Source organism: Diadema antillarum, unplaced genomic scaffold (assembly GCF_040938485.1).
Source record: "Diadema antillarum isolate AM-2024a unplaced genomic scaffold, OU_Dant_1.0 seq00000024_RagTag, whole genome shotgun sequence".
Lineage (NCBI taxonomy): Eukaryota > Metazoa > Echinodermata > Echinoidea > Diadematoida > Diadematidae > Diadema > Diadema antillarum.
The window spans coordinates 277,595-294,698 of record NW_027271142.1 but is presented as its reverse complement, the minus strand read 5'-3'; the positions used below and the strand labels follow the sequence as shown (position 1 = coordinate 294,698).

At 37.4% G+C, this 17,104-nt stretch overlaps 1 protein-coding gene across 1 annotated transcript; it reads left to right on the top strand.

The window, feature by feature from the left end:
* Positions 1 to 4,073: 4,073 nt before the first annotated feature.
* Positions 4,074 to 12,369, top strand: LOC139725204 (low molecular weight phosphotyrosine protein phosphatase-like). The gene is made up of 5 exons (XM_071636296.1): positions 4,074 to 4,234; positions 5,971 to 6,161; positions 6,920 to 6,981; positions 10,860 to 10,959; positions 11,954 to 12,369. The coding sequence occupies exons 1-5, from the start codon at positions 4,192 to 4,194 to the stop codon at positions 12,038 to 12,040; spliced, it is 483 nt and encodes a 160-aa protein (XP_071492397.1). The 5' UTR covers positions 4,074 to 4,191; the 3' UTR covers positions 12,041 to 12,369.
* Positions 12,370 to 17,104: the final 4,735 nt, after the last annotated feature.

The window sequence follows — 17,104 nt, the reverse complement described above, 5'->3', positions numbered from 1 at the left end:
TCGGAGAACGGATGCATAATGAATAACAATGGTATGCATGCAACACGTCATGTGAAGATGTGGCAACTGCATAGCTTCTATACGGACTGTATTCATTGGATATATCTCTGGCCCGCCTACCTTACTAACCAATCAAAGTAAAGCTTTCATAAAGGCGGCGCGCTTAATATCTCTTTATGCACGTGGGAAAGATTGGGTTTTAAACTCTGTAGCGCGGGAAAGTACAGGTTGTACTATGTAGGACCAGGGCCTAGGAGGTCTATGGAGTGGCAAGTACTACTAAGTAGTATGTTTGGGTTCAAGGCGTTGCAATGGGATGTCTAGCATTCCACTACGCTTTGAAGTCATGCTCGGCACCGCACTAGTTGCAAGACGAAGTTCGGAGACGAAGAGCGCATTTCACCTTTCGTTGAATGACAAGCTTTATTTCACCGTAAAATTTTAAATGAAATACTCGAATTGATTTAGTATAGTTTAGGAAAGAATTCAATATCATAAACATGTATTTAGTAATTTAGTATTTTCGTAATGCACAAATCGAAATGAAATGAAAATTAGGCCCTGTTAAAAACATGATATTTTTCTATAATGCGCACATATCCGCATGTTAGTTTTCTATCTTTTAATCTGGTATATTTTGATCTTTCAAATAAAGTACTCCACTAAAGCGTGTTCCAGCGTGCTTTTAAACTATTTGCTGTTAAATTTGTCAGTTTTACACTGCATTTTGATTCACTTCTCCAATTCAAGGTACACAAATTCACTGTTGCCATCACATTGAAAGAGAGAGCGAATTGCAGTAGGGGGCATTTAAGTATTTCTAGATGTGAGAGCGCTAGTCGCGATTATTGATGCTCTCTTTTGTCAAAGCACATGGGTAACATCTGTAGTTGAACGCTTTTAAAACTTCTCGGCGGTGCCGCGCATGACTTCAAACGAGAGCAGTAGTTGTCTCTCCCTCTCTAGCACCTCCCTGGTAGGACCAAGGAGGTTTAAGAGTTGGAGTTCCAACTGGCTGTGATTATTCAAACAGCTGTCAGATTTTTATTGATGTACAAAACAATTTCACAGGTGCATTTGTGCCTTTGATGATCGATGTTCGAAGCCGCCGTCTTCCTGAGCAATGTATAGATTCATTTTGAACGTTAACTTTATATTGGCCATATTTTGCTTATTCATTTATTGAATGAAATAAAATGATAAAGCGTGTAAAACAAAAGTCAAGCAGAAATTTGTGGAAAAGTGTAAATCAGAGGTGTATCATGTAAAAATGTTTAAAACTGTCCCATCCTGGAAAGCCGGTTTTATCACTTTTCCACTTAATTCCGACAAAGAAAACTAATATGGAATAATCTTCAAGTATAATTTTGTTATTGATAGATAAATATATATCAGATTAGTGCCCGGGTATGACCAGTAGAGTAATTTTCATCTTTATTTCAGCATTTTTTTTTTTTGCGCAATTATATACTATTCGCACATTCTCGTGTCTGTACCACCAACCTTGAGAAGGGATAGCGAAAAGTAATTACCATCACAAAGACATATCTTCCTAAGGAAGTGGCTGGTGGTTATGCAATGAGACACGATCAAGTCAATTGTCTCCTATCTGCGTGGCAGATCTTGTTTGGCACATGCAACAAATATTTTGATGCATCGAACATAGGAAGGGAAATAAGACGGTTGTGACTCCATTCTCTTGAACTTCCTTGCCCTAACTCACAAGGTCCTGATTAATACTGTCGTTGTGATATAGCTACAAAGAGGTATAGGCGAGCCTAGTCATATCACCTTCTTGCTGGTGATGTAATATGATGATTAAATAGGATTAACAGGTATACATTGATTTGCTGTCATCACATTGGAGCAAGCGGACTGCAGCCTGGCGCCGATCTTCCGGCGATCCTCCAGTTCCTTCTCATCTCCCACTGGAAAAATAGACTCTTTCCCCTGGATTAATTCTGTCCTTCATTCTTTTTTCCATCCTACCTTCCTTCATTTCCTCCTCCTTTAGACATTTTCTTTCCTTACTTCCCTTCTGTCTATCTATCTATATTGATTTCTTACACTTTTTTATTTTTCTTCCACGCACACAATGTACATATACATTTTAGGACTTTACAACTTGTGCACTTTTTAAAGGATATAATACAGTCAGTGTTATTTTCCATTGACAGCTGAATTCATCTAAGTGATTGAATTCTCAAAACACAACTCAGCTTTGCTCGATAAAACAAAAACAACTTGATAATACTGAAGGATAACTCCTTTGCATTATAAAGCTTAGTACCATCGCTTTTATTCTATTTACAATGTAATTTACTATCATGACTATGTACGGGATTGTTGGAAGGGTTTTTTTTTTTCTTTCTCATAATTTTAAATATTGCTTTATGCTCTATACCCTAGGACAGTTCCATAAAGGTTTTGGCGCATTTAAAGGGATGGTATGGTGAAGATGAATATTGAGCTTTGAACCTTTTGCGAAAATACCAAGAAACCACTTATAAAATGTTGTACAGTATGTCCCAAAAAAAATTTACAATAAGATTTTCGCATAGATAACACCCATATGATTAGATTGTCTAAATGTTACTTCAGGGTCTTTAATTATAACATCTTAGCTCTATTTTCCAGAAAACCCCATTGAATTTGGTTAAGCGGTCACAGAGAAATGTGGATTGTTGTATTAGCATGTCATGAGTTTGATTCTTCCAAGTTTAGCACTTGGATGCTCTTGTGTATAAACACAATAGACAGAACTTAGAGGGAAGAGATTCCTGACATGCTCTACAACATTCCTCATTTCTCTTTGACCACTGAAGCAATCAAATGGGATTTTCTGTAGATGTGGGCAATGATAGTTTCGTACACTGAAAAAGTTGGATTGATTCACTATTAGTAAAGTTATCATTGCGGAAGGTCCCATTGTATTTTTTGGGGGGAGGGGTGGGGACATTATGGTATAGAGTATACTATTCTATCAAGAATTCAAAGTTTATTATACAAGGTATGATGAAAATCGGTTTTGGTATGGCCAAGATACGATATCCAAAAACAAAGTAAAACAAAGCGATCCTAAGAAAATAATAATATAAGGTGGGTCCATGCATGCACCTTTTATTAGGATGGCTCTGTTTTGGAAATCTCAGCCATTTCAGAACTAATTTTCATTAAATAGGCCCTAAACGTTGAAAATCTCTCTTGGAATTACATGCTCAATGTTTCATAAAAATTAATGTTAGGAACCTGAAGTTATACGTCTCAACCAAAACTATGCTATCCCTTTACCTTAAAGCTGGATTACTAGGCCTATATAGCCTGTGAGGCCATGTATTGTGATATTGGGGCCTGTCTGTCCATACTTGAAAAGTATCTTTAAAAATGGAGAAAGAGAAAGAATACAAAGACAGGGAAAAAAATACATTCTTCAGACTGAATTTCGATAGGCCCAACACTTTCTTTTTAGTGAGACCCTACTCTACAGGCCATACACAGTAGGCCTACGTGCCTACCGGTATGTTAATCTTCTTCTTCTTCTTCATCTTCTTCTTCTTCTCCTCCTCCTCCTTCTTCCTCTTCTTCTTCTTCTTCTTCTTCTTCTTCTTCTTCTTCTTCTTCTTTTTCTTCTTCTTCTTCTTCTTCTTCTTCTTCTTTTTTTTTTCTTCTTCTTCTTCTTCGATCTTCTACTTCTTCTGGCTCCTCCTCCTTACTAGCTTATCATATTCCTTGTCATTTTTTCTTTTCTTTTCTTTTCTTTTCTTATTTTGTACGTGAGTTACCCACGAGTAGAATATCTTCCATCAATTCGTCAAGTGCCACTATTGGGCATAATTCCTTTTTTTCGTCTGTTGCACTGTATGATCATCCCCAAAGAGAAGAAGAGTTCTGTAACTCGGGATCATCTACTACAGTATCTTCAGAATTGGTTTAGCGGTTCCACCGTGTAGGGCCTACAGGTAAAATCATACGACGTCAATCATGAAGGGCAGAGGTTACCGAAATGTCCGCGTCGCCGCGGCGTGATCGTGATGAGATCCGGAGCCTTGCGACCGACCGCGAACTGCTTCCATTTACTCACGGGCCACCGCTCGCTACAACGTCCGAAAATAATTTCTGGCAATTTGGAAGCCGAGAATCGCATAGTTTGTTATCAGTTCTCTCATAAAGGCGTGATACTTTCTCATAAACATGGCTGTCGCGGCGAATAAATCTGTCCTGTTTGTGTGTTTAGGTGAGTAAAATACAATGCAGAAAGTTGCAGAAACGTGAAATGCTGGAACTAGTCCCATACCTGGATTTTTATGTTGGTCGTAAAACGTAATTTGGCAGCCCGTATTTTTTGTAGGATAGGGCCTACACATGCCATTCTCAAAACAGATGTGCAGAGTTTCTTAAGCATGTTAGGGCCTGCTTCATGTCCTGTGTAGTAAACTTATACCGGTACTGTAGAGCTGTCTAGATGTCTTTCGGTCTCAATGCTGCATAAAATCGTTTTAGATTTGAAAATTATTTTTCAATTTAGACTTTTTTTCTCTAGAATCTAGATCTAGACTAGGAGAGTCTAACGTTGGATTCTACTTAAAGAGCTCTATGGATCTGATTGGAGCTTGCATTCAGAATCATCCATATCATCAGATGATGATAAAGTATCCATAGCATTATGCCATTAGGTAGGTAGGTAATGACAATGCCTTGCCCAGTTTGCAACCCAGGTTGAGGATGCCGGATGTGGCTAAAGTTGGAATGGGCGTGGTTGTTTTGTCCTCTAATTATACCCCTTTTCCAAGTTTTATGCTAAACAAAAGGGGGTCCTGAGCTGAGAAGCTTCCTATAGCAGCCTCAAACAGCCTTTCAGCCCGGTATACACAGACAGAATTCTGAAAAGGAGATCCAGTCGGGTCAGATTCTGAATTCCAGAAGTCACCACCGAAGGTCATTAAATTGCCAGCTAACATTGAATAAACCAGCCAGCTTTCATGACTAATTGCCACTGATAAACGCAATGCCACACAACATGCACACTTTTGCACTCGATCACTTTTGTGGCTATGTAAGAAATTTAAAAAAAAAAAAACTTGTATGGACCTATGGTTACGATTATTGTGGGAATTGATTCAGGCCTGCTAGACTCCAGAGTGAAACCAGCCAGCGCAGTATAGGCAAGAGACCACAACTGTTTTTACAAGTGGGCTTTTGAAACTCCTCACTGCTTGACACTGGGGGTCTGAAACCTGCAGGCAGTATAAACAGGGTGTAAGTTTTACTATATTCTGGGGAACACAGGGAGGTAGAGTTCTTTTCCCGTACCGGTAGGCTATCTGCAACGCGTGCTGCCTAGTCTTCCTGACTTTTCCACCAACTACAACTTGAATCCCAAACTATTTCTTTGAATTAAATTGAATTTTGGCAAAAGAACTGATTTGGAATTTTTTTGGCATTGCAATACATGTAGCGCACAGATTTCTCCCTGAAAGCTCTTTAGGATCCTCCTGTCTGTGATTTAAGTGTACCGGTACAGCTGTATCTACATGTATGTCTATGTATGCCCTGTATCTATTGATTGTTCTAGTCTACTACCCAACTATTGAATACTGTTTTATTTCTCTCTTAGAGGCAGGGAATGCTAGTTAAATGATTAAAAATTTAAGATAATGGAAATTTGTAGCCAACAAGCCATATGTGATTATTATGAACAGTTTCCAAATGATTTCAATACCCATGTGTTCCATTCTAAAGAGATAATAAACAGTCATCTCCTACAAAACATGTAAGCCCTGATGGTTGCTTGCATTTGTTAGCCTGTGGAATCCCCAGTACTAAATTAAAATGGAATAAACTGTTGTTAGTTTGGGGACTTTTTTTTTTTCCTTATATTTAGAATGTACAAGTTTACATTGAATCACAAGTTCCCTGGATTCATCAATCACAGTCTGAATGGTAAGTCCTCGTTTTTTGTTCTTTCTACAGGGAATATATGCAGATCAGTTACGGCAGAGGCACTGTTCCAGGAGATGGCGGAAGAGAAGGGCTTTGCCTCGGACTGGAGGATCGACAGCGCTGCCACCTCAACGTACGAGATCGGCAGCTTGCCAGACAGTCGCACCAATGATACACTTGAGAAGAATAAGCGGAAACGAAGCAAGCACATTGCCCGGCAGGTATGATCATTGTTCTGTCCTGATGATCACTCATAATTAATGGGATCTTTAACTCTGCGGCATGGGGTATTAAAAGTTGTATGGCCCTGAAATGATTTGGTTTTATTGTTTTCCCTCTCTCTTTCTTGAAATATGTTATCTTTAAGACTCTGTAAAAGCTGTTATTTTGATGTACAGACATTTTCGAAAAAGTTAGGTAAGACAGTCTGTTGCCGTGCATTGTGTTTTGTTCTTTCTTTCCTTTTTGTTTGAAAAGCTCCTATGAAAATATGAATTAATGTGCATTTCAATGTAGCAAGTATGATAGTACTTGTAATTGCACCACAAATTCTTTCAGCAAAAGACTTTAATTTTACATTTATAGTTGATTTCTTGTCATTTATTAAGATCTTCTGGATTGCTATGTTGTACTTTTTCCTCCCCCCCCCCCCCCCGAAAAAAAATGAAAATAAAGAATAAAAATGTGTACATTTCTTGTCACTCCATGTATCCCTAAGAGTGTGTATTCAAAGTACTGTGTCATGCACTGAGAGTCAGACAGTTACAGGTAAACATTTAAACTTGCATACCAGCCTGCCCGATTGATCACTTGTGTAATGTGTTCATGACTTCTTGCAAAACTGTGATTTCATACACATAACTTTTGTATCATATGTTTGTTATCAGACAAACAAAATTATTTCTTTTAATGATTCTGGAGCCCAGTGTGGTTTGTATTTCACCAATGTATACTTCACCCTTTACCATTCTCTTTTCAGATCACCAAGAAAGATTTTACTGATTTTCACTACATCTTTGGCTTCGACAGTAGTAACATCAGGTAAGGGTCAAAGTTCAAAGGTCCTTACACTTGGCTATGTGTTTACATACCACAAACTGACTGGCGCCCTCGTGCAGAAGACAGACATGGATCATCACATGAGTTTTATTCCCACCCAAGCTTGACATAGGGCCATAGATTGAGGGCAATGTATCATTGTATTCTCCTAATTCTTGCAAAGTCTGTTTTTTTTTAAAGTACCGGTATATATTCATATCTAGCCTCATTCTTTCATTTTCCACATGATTCTTCTCTCTGTGACCAATGGCACGAGTGATTTCAGTCCATGTGCAGGATTACTAGAACAGGATAAAAAACAGATACCAGAGGTTAAAATGTATCGGTTGTAGACCTGTGCAGGAATGTAGAATTGGAAAGGCCAGTGGATTCATAACAGAACTAATTTTTCCTCGTTTAATTTACGGTGGTTTCAGTGTAAAGTACTTACAGTGAAACCCCGTTATAACGAGTTCGGTTATAACGAGGAACCGCTTATAACGAGGTGATCGCGTTGGTCCCGTTTTCCTTTGCGTGTAAACCTATGGCAGAACGAATCGGTTATAACGAGTTCGGTTATAACGAGATTCCGGTTATAACGAGGACAATTTCGGTGCATCATGATAAAGAAAAACATAAGCAATTTGATCGGATATAACGAGGTTCCATTTCTTGACTAAACTGCCGCTTTCAAACACGCGACAAACGAAACACTGAAAACCGAATTCACGCTATCCACGTCTTTTTTCCGTTTTGCAGAGAACCGTTCCTTCCATGTCTTCTTCTAAATCACGCGTTAAGACACAGGAATGCCTTCCTATGTTTCTACTAAATCATTAAACATAATCATTCGATTTTCTTTTTCGCGAGATACGCGTGCGTGATATTAGGGAAGACGACAGCGCAATGAGAGAGAGAGAGAAAAAAAGATAACGCATTCAAAAACTTTTCATGTAGTAACACTTGTGGCCAAAAATGGGCAATTGGAATGCGTGTACAACTCATCATCATATCCTTTCCATTTTTAGTTCCAACTTCCAGTTCTTTTGCTGGTTAGCAAATATGATTGTGGATGATTAAAGCCTAAATAATTAATGAAAGCATCTCGATCCCGCCAGGTGACAGTAGCGTAAAAATAGTTGAATAACGCATTTTAACCTACTCAATCGGTGTTCAGAAAAAGAAACAAACGCATTTATTAATTTGAATAGATCGGGATTTGATCATTATCATTTAACAGATGATAATTTAAACATGAGTGTGTATGATTAAAGCCGAAATGATTAATGAAATCATAGCGATCTCGCCGGAGGACAGGAGCGTAAAAATAGTTGAATAACGCATGTCACTATACTTAATTGGTGTTCGGAAAAAAGAAACAAACGCATTTAACAGCTCAAGAATGTACAAAACGCGAAGAGATTTTCGAAATAAAATAAAGAATGCAGTTTTAATCCCTTCAGACGCCACTATCATACATTGTATAAAATTACGGCCGAAATGATTCATGAAATTATCGAATTCCCGCCTGGCACCAACAGCGTAAAATACCTCGCAAGTTAACGGTAAACAACGCATACAAGTATGCTACTCTGAAATTATCGCGACCAGGTAACAGTAGCGTACAAATAGTTGAATATCGCATGTTAACCTAGATCAGAGAAAGAAACAAACGCATTTATTAGTTTGAATAGATCTGGGTTTGTTCATTATCACGATTTTAACGCTGCATTTCACAATGAAGATTTTTCTTTCTTTCAGAATGGTCTATGAGGTATACATGTGCGTAAAAAAGGATCACAACGTAACTTTCCACATTCAATCCTGTCGCATATTTTTCAAGAACGGATGTACAAAACGCAACGAGATTTTCGGAAGAAAAGAAAGAACGCATTTTTAATCCCTTCGAGCACACTTCACAATGAAGATTTTTCTTTCTTTCAGAATGGTCTATGAAGTATAGATTTGCGTAAAAAGGATCACAACGTAACCTTCCACATTCAATCCTGTCGCATATTTTTCAAGAACGGATGTATAAATCGCGAAGAGATTTTCGGAAGAAAATAAAGAACGCATTTTTAATCCCTTCGAGCGCAACAATCATATATATTGTACAAGATTACAGCCGAAATGATTCATGAAATCATCGCATTCCCGCTGGGCACCAACAGCGTAAAAATACTTCGCAAGTTACGTAAACAGCGCCAGTATTTTACTCTATTTGCACTAGTTTTAGAAAAAAATTAACAAACATGAATTACAATGAAGTATGAACTTATTTCAACCCCTACTTTTTCGTCTAATTCACAAATAATTTCCCCTTATTATCTCAGTACTAATGATCCATAATTGTGTAATAACAATGCAAAGGATGTTCTTATGATCTGAAGTTTCATTGATGGGTATAATGATGTCGTGCTTATCTTTTTCTTTGTTTTTGATGCGTACGGTTATAACGAGGTACCGGTTATAACGAGGTAATATCGCCGGTCCCACGGACCTCGTTATAACGGGGTTTCACTGTAATAGAATTTTACATACAAATAGAATGTTGAATAGAATTGGACTGATTGATAGATAAGAATGTTTGTTTTTACCTTAAACTTTAATACATTTTTTTTTTTGAGTGAGTGTCAATATGTTGATAGATTGTGGGTTGAAGTAACAGAATGGATTAATGTTAATCCTGGGTTAGAAATATCATTTACATTGGAAGATAAATCATTTGGTTTTTGGGTATTAACAATTCAGCATTGAATTGTATCACTGTGCTTGTGAGATATGAAATTTATGTTTGTAAAATAAAAGTAGTAATTCCTCCTTTAGGGAATATAATGAAAAGGAAAAATGTGTTGCAAGAAATAATCATAAGCTACAAGTGTTGCAGAAAAATCGTGTCTGTTTTGAGAGACATGTGTTCTCTTGATATTTATGATATGGTGTGAATCATGACGATATTTCATTGCCTGTTTTATGGATTAAAATATGGAACTATATAAAAATATGGAACGGAATTCCTCCTGATATTCGAGGCAGCACATCATTACGATTATTCCAAAGGAGATACAAGTTATACCTTCTAAATCAATACATTGAATTTTCTGATTGTTAGGCCGTTTGTGTGTAGGGGTGCGTATGTGTGTGTGTGTGTGTGTGTGTGTGTGTGTGTGTATCTGATAGGTGTGTACAGCCATGTTTCAACTTGCTGAAATTGAGATGTTTTATATTTATCAAAAATATTTCCATGATATGATTTGTTATAATATATGTACATGTATATATTTTTTTCTGGAGACAGGCTTAAATATAAGGCTGTGCCTTTCTGCTTGTCTCCTAACACTATCCAATCATTTTATTTTGTTATACTTCTCATGAATGTTGTTGTAATGATAATGCTTTTGTGTAGTCTAATTGATTGTAATGCTGAATGTTTTCTGTTATATGTTTATTTGTTTTTATGGAAGTGTTAAATAAACCTGAACCTGAACCTGATTACTTTGTTTGAAATAATAATATTATGATGTATTATGTGTTTTGATGACTGCATGTTTGATGTAGAATACTGCATACGCTGAATATTTCGCAAGGTTTTTACTTTGGCGAATTTTGCGAGTCAGGTGCTCTTCGCAAAATTAAAGAGGCGCAAAAATATGGACTCTGATCCCGATGTGAATGTGACGTATACATGCATCTACACTTCTCTGTTCAGTACAGGACTCCATGATCGCGAATTTAACCACTCGCGATGTCGTCGGGAATTCCCAATTTGTGAAAGTTTAGACTTGCGAAATATATGGCGTATACAGTAATAAATATCCCAGCTGGGAAAAAAAAATTTTCCTTTTTTCCTTCCGTCTAATTCTGTTTACTCACCTCTTTAGCAATATCAACCGAGTGAAGCCAAGCTCCAGTAAGTCTGAGGTGCTGCTCATGGGGAAGTACGGCAAGAATGGAAATGAGATTGTGCAAGACCCGTATTATGTAAGTTATCAGCCTTCAGGGGAGAACATTAAGTCTTGTCTCCAGTTTTTTGTCTTTTCCTTTTGATATTCTTTTCTTTTACTTATTTTTATTTTCATGTCATGGTTGTGTAGTGTTCTTTCCAGTCTTTTGCAGATTTCACCAGCAATATGTGATATTTTTTTTCCCATAGATTTAGGCAGCCATGATTATCTTGTATGTGTGTGTGTGTGTATGTGTGTGTGTGTGCGTGTGTGTATTGGATCTCTTTCATAAACATTTGGTGTATGTGTGCAGTGCACATGTCCTATTGTTTTTGTTGCCTTTGTGTTTGTTGGTTTGGGGAGTGGGATCGGTGGTAGAGACTTGTAAATTGTGGGGAGTTGAGCCTAGTGCATTCTGATTCTTCCTTATCATCTACAGTCTATCCCTCCCTCCCTCTCTCTCTCTCTCTCTGTCTCTCTCTGTCTCTTTCTTCTTACCCTTGTCTTTCTTCCTCCTGTAATAGTTGGCTTTGTGTTCCCCCCCCCCCCCCCCCCCATTACATCTCACTTGATCTCCCCACCTTCCCCTGTACATCTGTTATATATTGAGCTTGTATGTGCTGCAGTTCATAAGGATGCAAGAAAAACTTTAATTGTAACACTTTGGGGGCTTTCTGGTATAAAGTGAGATATATTAATCAAAACTGCATAAATCAGGGGGGGGGGGAATAGTTGCCAATTTGAAGGATTAACAATGAATTTGGAGGTTGTGAGTAACCCGAATAGTAATAGTACAACCCAGATGAACAATGGAATAAGCAAAGATAAGGCTTAAATGAAAGAAGTTTTCAATTTTCTCTCATAGAATACTGTAGAATTATGATAAAACAGATACAGCATCAAATCCAAAGATGAGTGATTTCTGTTGATTTGATCGGTCAATGGCTAAGTGTTCAGCTCTGAGGAAGTAGACAAAATAAGAATGAATCTGAATGAAGAATTTTTTCTCTGTTTTCATTCGCATTTGGCAGTACGATCAAGCAGCCTTCGACACAATGTACGAGCAGTGTGAGAGGATGGTGAAGGCTTTCATCGCTGAAGTTGAGCCAGGAAAGTAAATCCCTGCAAAAGACTATCAAACGTGATATTGCCAAATTGGCAACATTGGTAGAGTTTGTGCATGCGGAAATGCTACCGGCTGCCTGTTGATGGTAGCATGGACTTGACTGATTGTAATCTTCTTGGAGAGTAGTGTAAGATTGTGCTGGACTCGAGTTTACCTGCCAGATAATGCTAAAAATCTTGAGTCATCCAATTATAAATCACCCTGCATCGTCTTCTTTGGAACCATTCATAACCTCAGCAACCAAGATATGCCAGGCAGATGGTCCTAAATCTATCCAGAATCAACCCGAATGCCACTGGACCACCTCCTGCAGAGCCATCCTAACCAACACCAATTAACCTGTTGAGGACGGACTGATTTTGCTACAACACACATTTCGAATAGACGCTTGTCCGAGTATACTCGGGACTCGTCCTCAACGGGTTAATGCAAAGCAGTTACATTTTCCAGAATCAAAGCCGGAATTAGTGATGAGATGAGAACTCTACCTACCCATCATCAATCAACCAGTTACTGTACCAGCCTATGGACAAGAGAAGTCACCGAGAGTGTGGAATTACCAACCAGTGTAACTAAGCTTGCCAATACAAAACAGCCAGGTGTATTGTGAGCTAACAAGTTGCAGCTACAATAATATTGTCATCAGCCTTAGTATTATGTGTATGTATATTGAGGTACCGGTTCGACTGTGGAATATCTAGAAGTATTATCTACATTGTATATCAAACTAGAAGCTAAAGTTACTGACTCATTTGATCTGATCTCCAGTATTTTGATCATGGTTTCAATATAGACCTGTATGTGTGCCAGAATTTAAATGTTTGGCAAGTTCAATGACAATTATTTGCACATCTGCAATGTTATATACTGTAGACCCGAGCTTCTCAACATTTTTTAACCTGATGCCAACTTTAGCTCCTTCAAAGTTTTTTTGAGGCTCAGTTACATGTGTATAGACAAAATACAAATATCTTTTTGTCATTTTCACTCTAGGAAGACATAGCAGCCTACTGGTTGAGAAGCACTGCCGTAGACTGTGGTGGTGCGGTCGTTTACAGGTGAATCTATTGTGAGCTTGATTTAATTCTCATGTGGAGCAATTATTTCAGAGCAGAATTTTCATCCGTATCGTCCCTAAAAGACTGTTGAATAAAACAACTCTCTCAGTTGTTTGCAGAATTCAGACGGTATTCAACGTCAGAATGGCTTTCCCTGTCAGAGTTTGATAAATTGTAACTCAAATGCTTTCATTTCTTACACAATTCATGATCAGAATCTGTGTTTGAATGTAAATTTGATTTCATAAACCCCTCAGTCACAGGATTTGTTTTTCTTTCTTTTCATTTTTCTTAAAGGGATCTTTTACTATTGCGCTGTTGTTTTATTCTTCCATTTGTATGAGTTATAAACAAGTGTGTTCTTGGTTTATGCATGTAATTGAACTCATTGTATGAAAAAGAGTTGTTTTCAGGAGGAAGATCAGTTCACCAAGTGGAAACTGGATTTCCATCAAGAAGTTAGTTGTTCTGACTGCAGTGTAAGAAAAGTTACAGATCAATGAAAATTTGAGTGAAGTTAAAAATGTGGCAACCATTTTGATATCAGTTTGAATCATTGGACATGGTCATTCAGCACTTCAAGAGACTTTGTAATGCTGGGCCCATCTTGGTACTGGTCCTGGCCCAATCTTTAGCCTCCTTTCATTAGAGTGTGAAAGAAAGGTATAATTGTGTGCAGTACAGGTATTTTTAGCTTATTTTTTGTTGAAGTTTACAATACATGTATCAGTTAGTGAAATTGCTGTTTTCACATCAGATTGTCTGACTTGTGTATTAGTGAGCACAATGCCTCAAACAAAAATTACAAAATGTATGACATGAAGTCAGAATTGTGTGAATAAACTGGGAGTAGACAATGGCACAGATTGCTGATACTTGATCGCACAGACAATAAACATTTTATTATAGTCAAAGAGAAAAATACACTGATTATGTTTTTGAATGTTTCCAATTATGGGTTTATTTGTTTGTGTTTGTTTTGGATTCTTGTTTTTTAAATGTTGGTATACAGTCAACCTTGTTTAAGTCGACCTTGCATAAGTCAAATAATTGCATTAAAGTGGAAGGTCTTTTCAAGTCCCTTCTCTTAATATTCTTTTGATTTTAATCCCTCAGAAGCCAAATTTTCTCTAAGTCAAAGCTATTTCTTCAGGCCAAATAGATTCGACTGAGGCAAAGTTGACTGTACTTCTAAAAAAATGTACAAGATGTACTTTCAAATAATTCAATATTTCATCAGGAAATGAATGAGTGAAAGCGGTTGAAACTTCACAATTACATGTAGATGAAAGAATGTTCTTTCCTCCCAAAATGTACATGCCAACTTTCGTTGTCTGGAATGCATCGAGCAAAATCAGACCATGCGAAAACACCAACACACAGTCACTCTGACAGAGAAAACACCAAGTATGATCAATAGTCTCTCAAACCATCAGTAGTCAGTAGTTTTATTATTACACAAGTCTTTCAATTCCAAGACATTCATGATTGCAACATGAAACAACAAAATGATTCCCTCCACACACGATATTAACCATTTCCATGATGGCCAAATAAGAATTACAAAATGAAAAGAAGAGAGACACACAAAGACCAGATTTGAATTGCCATACGGCTGTCACCACCATAATGGACAAAGGATTATTGTACACTTTGTTCTTAATCAACCAGTCCAACCGATGGTTACATGCTTGCATGATCAGAGTCTACACTTTGGTATGGAGTTCTGGATGGGAGAATCTCCCGTTTTGGAAAATGCCCTGAGCTGGAGTCTCTGCATTTTGATCACTGGACCAGACATGCACTGTGTACCAGCCTTAATAGATACAGTGCACTCCTGTTACGACACACACAGTTATAACAAAATTCCGGTTAAAATTGGGTAAAAATTCAGGCTGCAATATTATCCACTCTATGTATCTTTATTGTTTACAGTGCACTCCCGTTACAACGAACACAGTTATAACGAAATTTCGTTATAACGAGAGAAAACTGCCAGTCCCGAGCATTTCGTTATAACGGGAGTGCACTGTACTTGTTCAGTTATAACGTAATTTTTATTAATGAAAGAAAACTGCCTGTCCTGAGGACTTTGTTATGACGGGAGTCCACTGTATGTGCATATTTTCGGAGCCCCATATTTTCATACTGACAGCAGGATGATCACAAGTACTGTAAAAACTGTTATTTTCATGAGGGTTTAATTTTCGCACATTTCGCAACTCACTATCAGGCCCCGATTTCAACAACATGCAAAAAATGTCGACATACATTGTATGGTTGGGTATTACTACAACATGTGCAATAGCCTCAGTGTCAAATCGCAAAAACAACATTTCATGAAAATGTCTGTGACCTCCTATGTGAAAATATATGTATGCAAAAATAACAGCTTATACAGCGATGAGACAAACTTAACTTTCAGTGAGCTTTTACTATGTGGGCCCACTAAGCTACACCTTGTACCTGACAATCGATGACAATTTTTTTTTTTTCTGTGTAATGCAGTGACATTACAATAAGATAAAATGTCAAAAGCTGCAATTATATGGCTTATGCTCATAAATGTGGGCCACAATCACCTGGAAGTCAAAAAATAAAAACTGCAAATTTCATTCACAGGTTCCTCTACGGATACATGAATACATCATTAAACGATATGAAGAGTTCAAATATTTTCACACACACACAATCTCCCTCTCTCTTTCTTTCTTCCTCCCTCTCTCTCTCTCTCTCTCTCTCTCTCTCTCTCTCTCTCGCGTTCTCTCTATCCGTCTATCTCTTTCAATCTTTTACCTCTAATCCACCAAAATACAAATTTTCCCACTATCACCTTAAAAAATGTCTATCAAATGTCTTCTGGAGTGTTTCTACACAAACACACACTTCCATATGTTTCAACCCCAATACTGTCAGACATTTTACAGAATACATAATAATAATATATAACCCCAAGAAAGGGAGTGCACTGAGCATTACCACACTAGAACTTTAGCACATGCATAGACCAGAAATGTCAGATTATGTCTTCCTAAAATCAAATACAAGTCTTAATACATCAAGTGAACATTTACTTTTACATACTTAGAATGTTCATTGTTTCACACCAGAAGTTACAACACAATCAAGTTTCAAATTTTAAACTTATGTCGAGCAACATTTCTTTCATGCACAGGAAGCCAGCACATCAATGCATGAAATTTTTGCATGACTTCACACATATATGAACCATTCTTCCACAATAAGGACGCCAGAAGAAGCTAATTGTTAATTGGTGAAACTTTGCACAACACAAAGTTTCTAGTCGAGTTTCTGATTTATAAGAATTGGGAGGTTACAATTCAACTAAATGAATAGTAATCTACATTAGTTTTTTTTTTTTCAAACAAAGTTTAAAATGAACTAGAAATGTCGCTATGGCGACTGATGCCTCCGCCATAATGCATGATTCTCCCAATAGGTGTATAGTACAATGTCTTCACAATGTGTGATGACAGGTTTCACATAACTGGCAAAATATTGAAATGACAGGTTTGTCAGACATATCTTGAATGTTCACTATCCTTGAACTGGGTTTGCTATAAATGTCTAAGAGTGCAGGTACACATATTTGGGGAATTGAGGATTTTTACTTGACTTCTGACCGACCCTCTAATAATTTAATGCAATGAGTAATTCTCAAGATATGAAGAAAGAGTGTTATTACAGTACAAAATAGATTTTTTCTTTGCATTTAAACCTGGCCATTGACCCTTAACCTTTGACCTTCTGGCTGGAAATTTCTCAGCAAATCTCCATTAGGTAATACATGTATATATTAAGTTCTCAAACTAATAATGCAAGCATTGCATATAATAGTATATGAGGGAAAGTTTGAGGAGTTGACCTTGACCTTTGACCCCCCTGACTATTGACCCATGACCCCTAAGTTAGCTAGATAATCCCTGCCAGTCAGTACATGCGTATGTACAAACCAAGTTCCATAATAATACAATGAA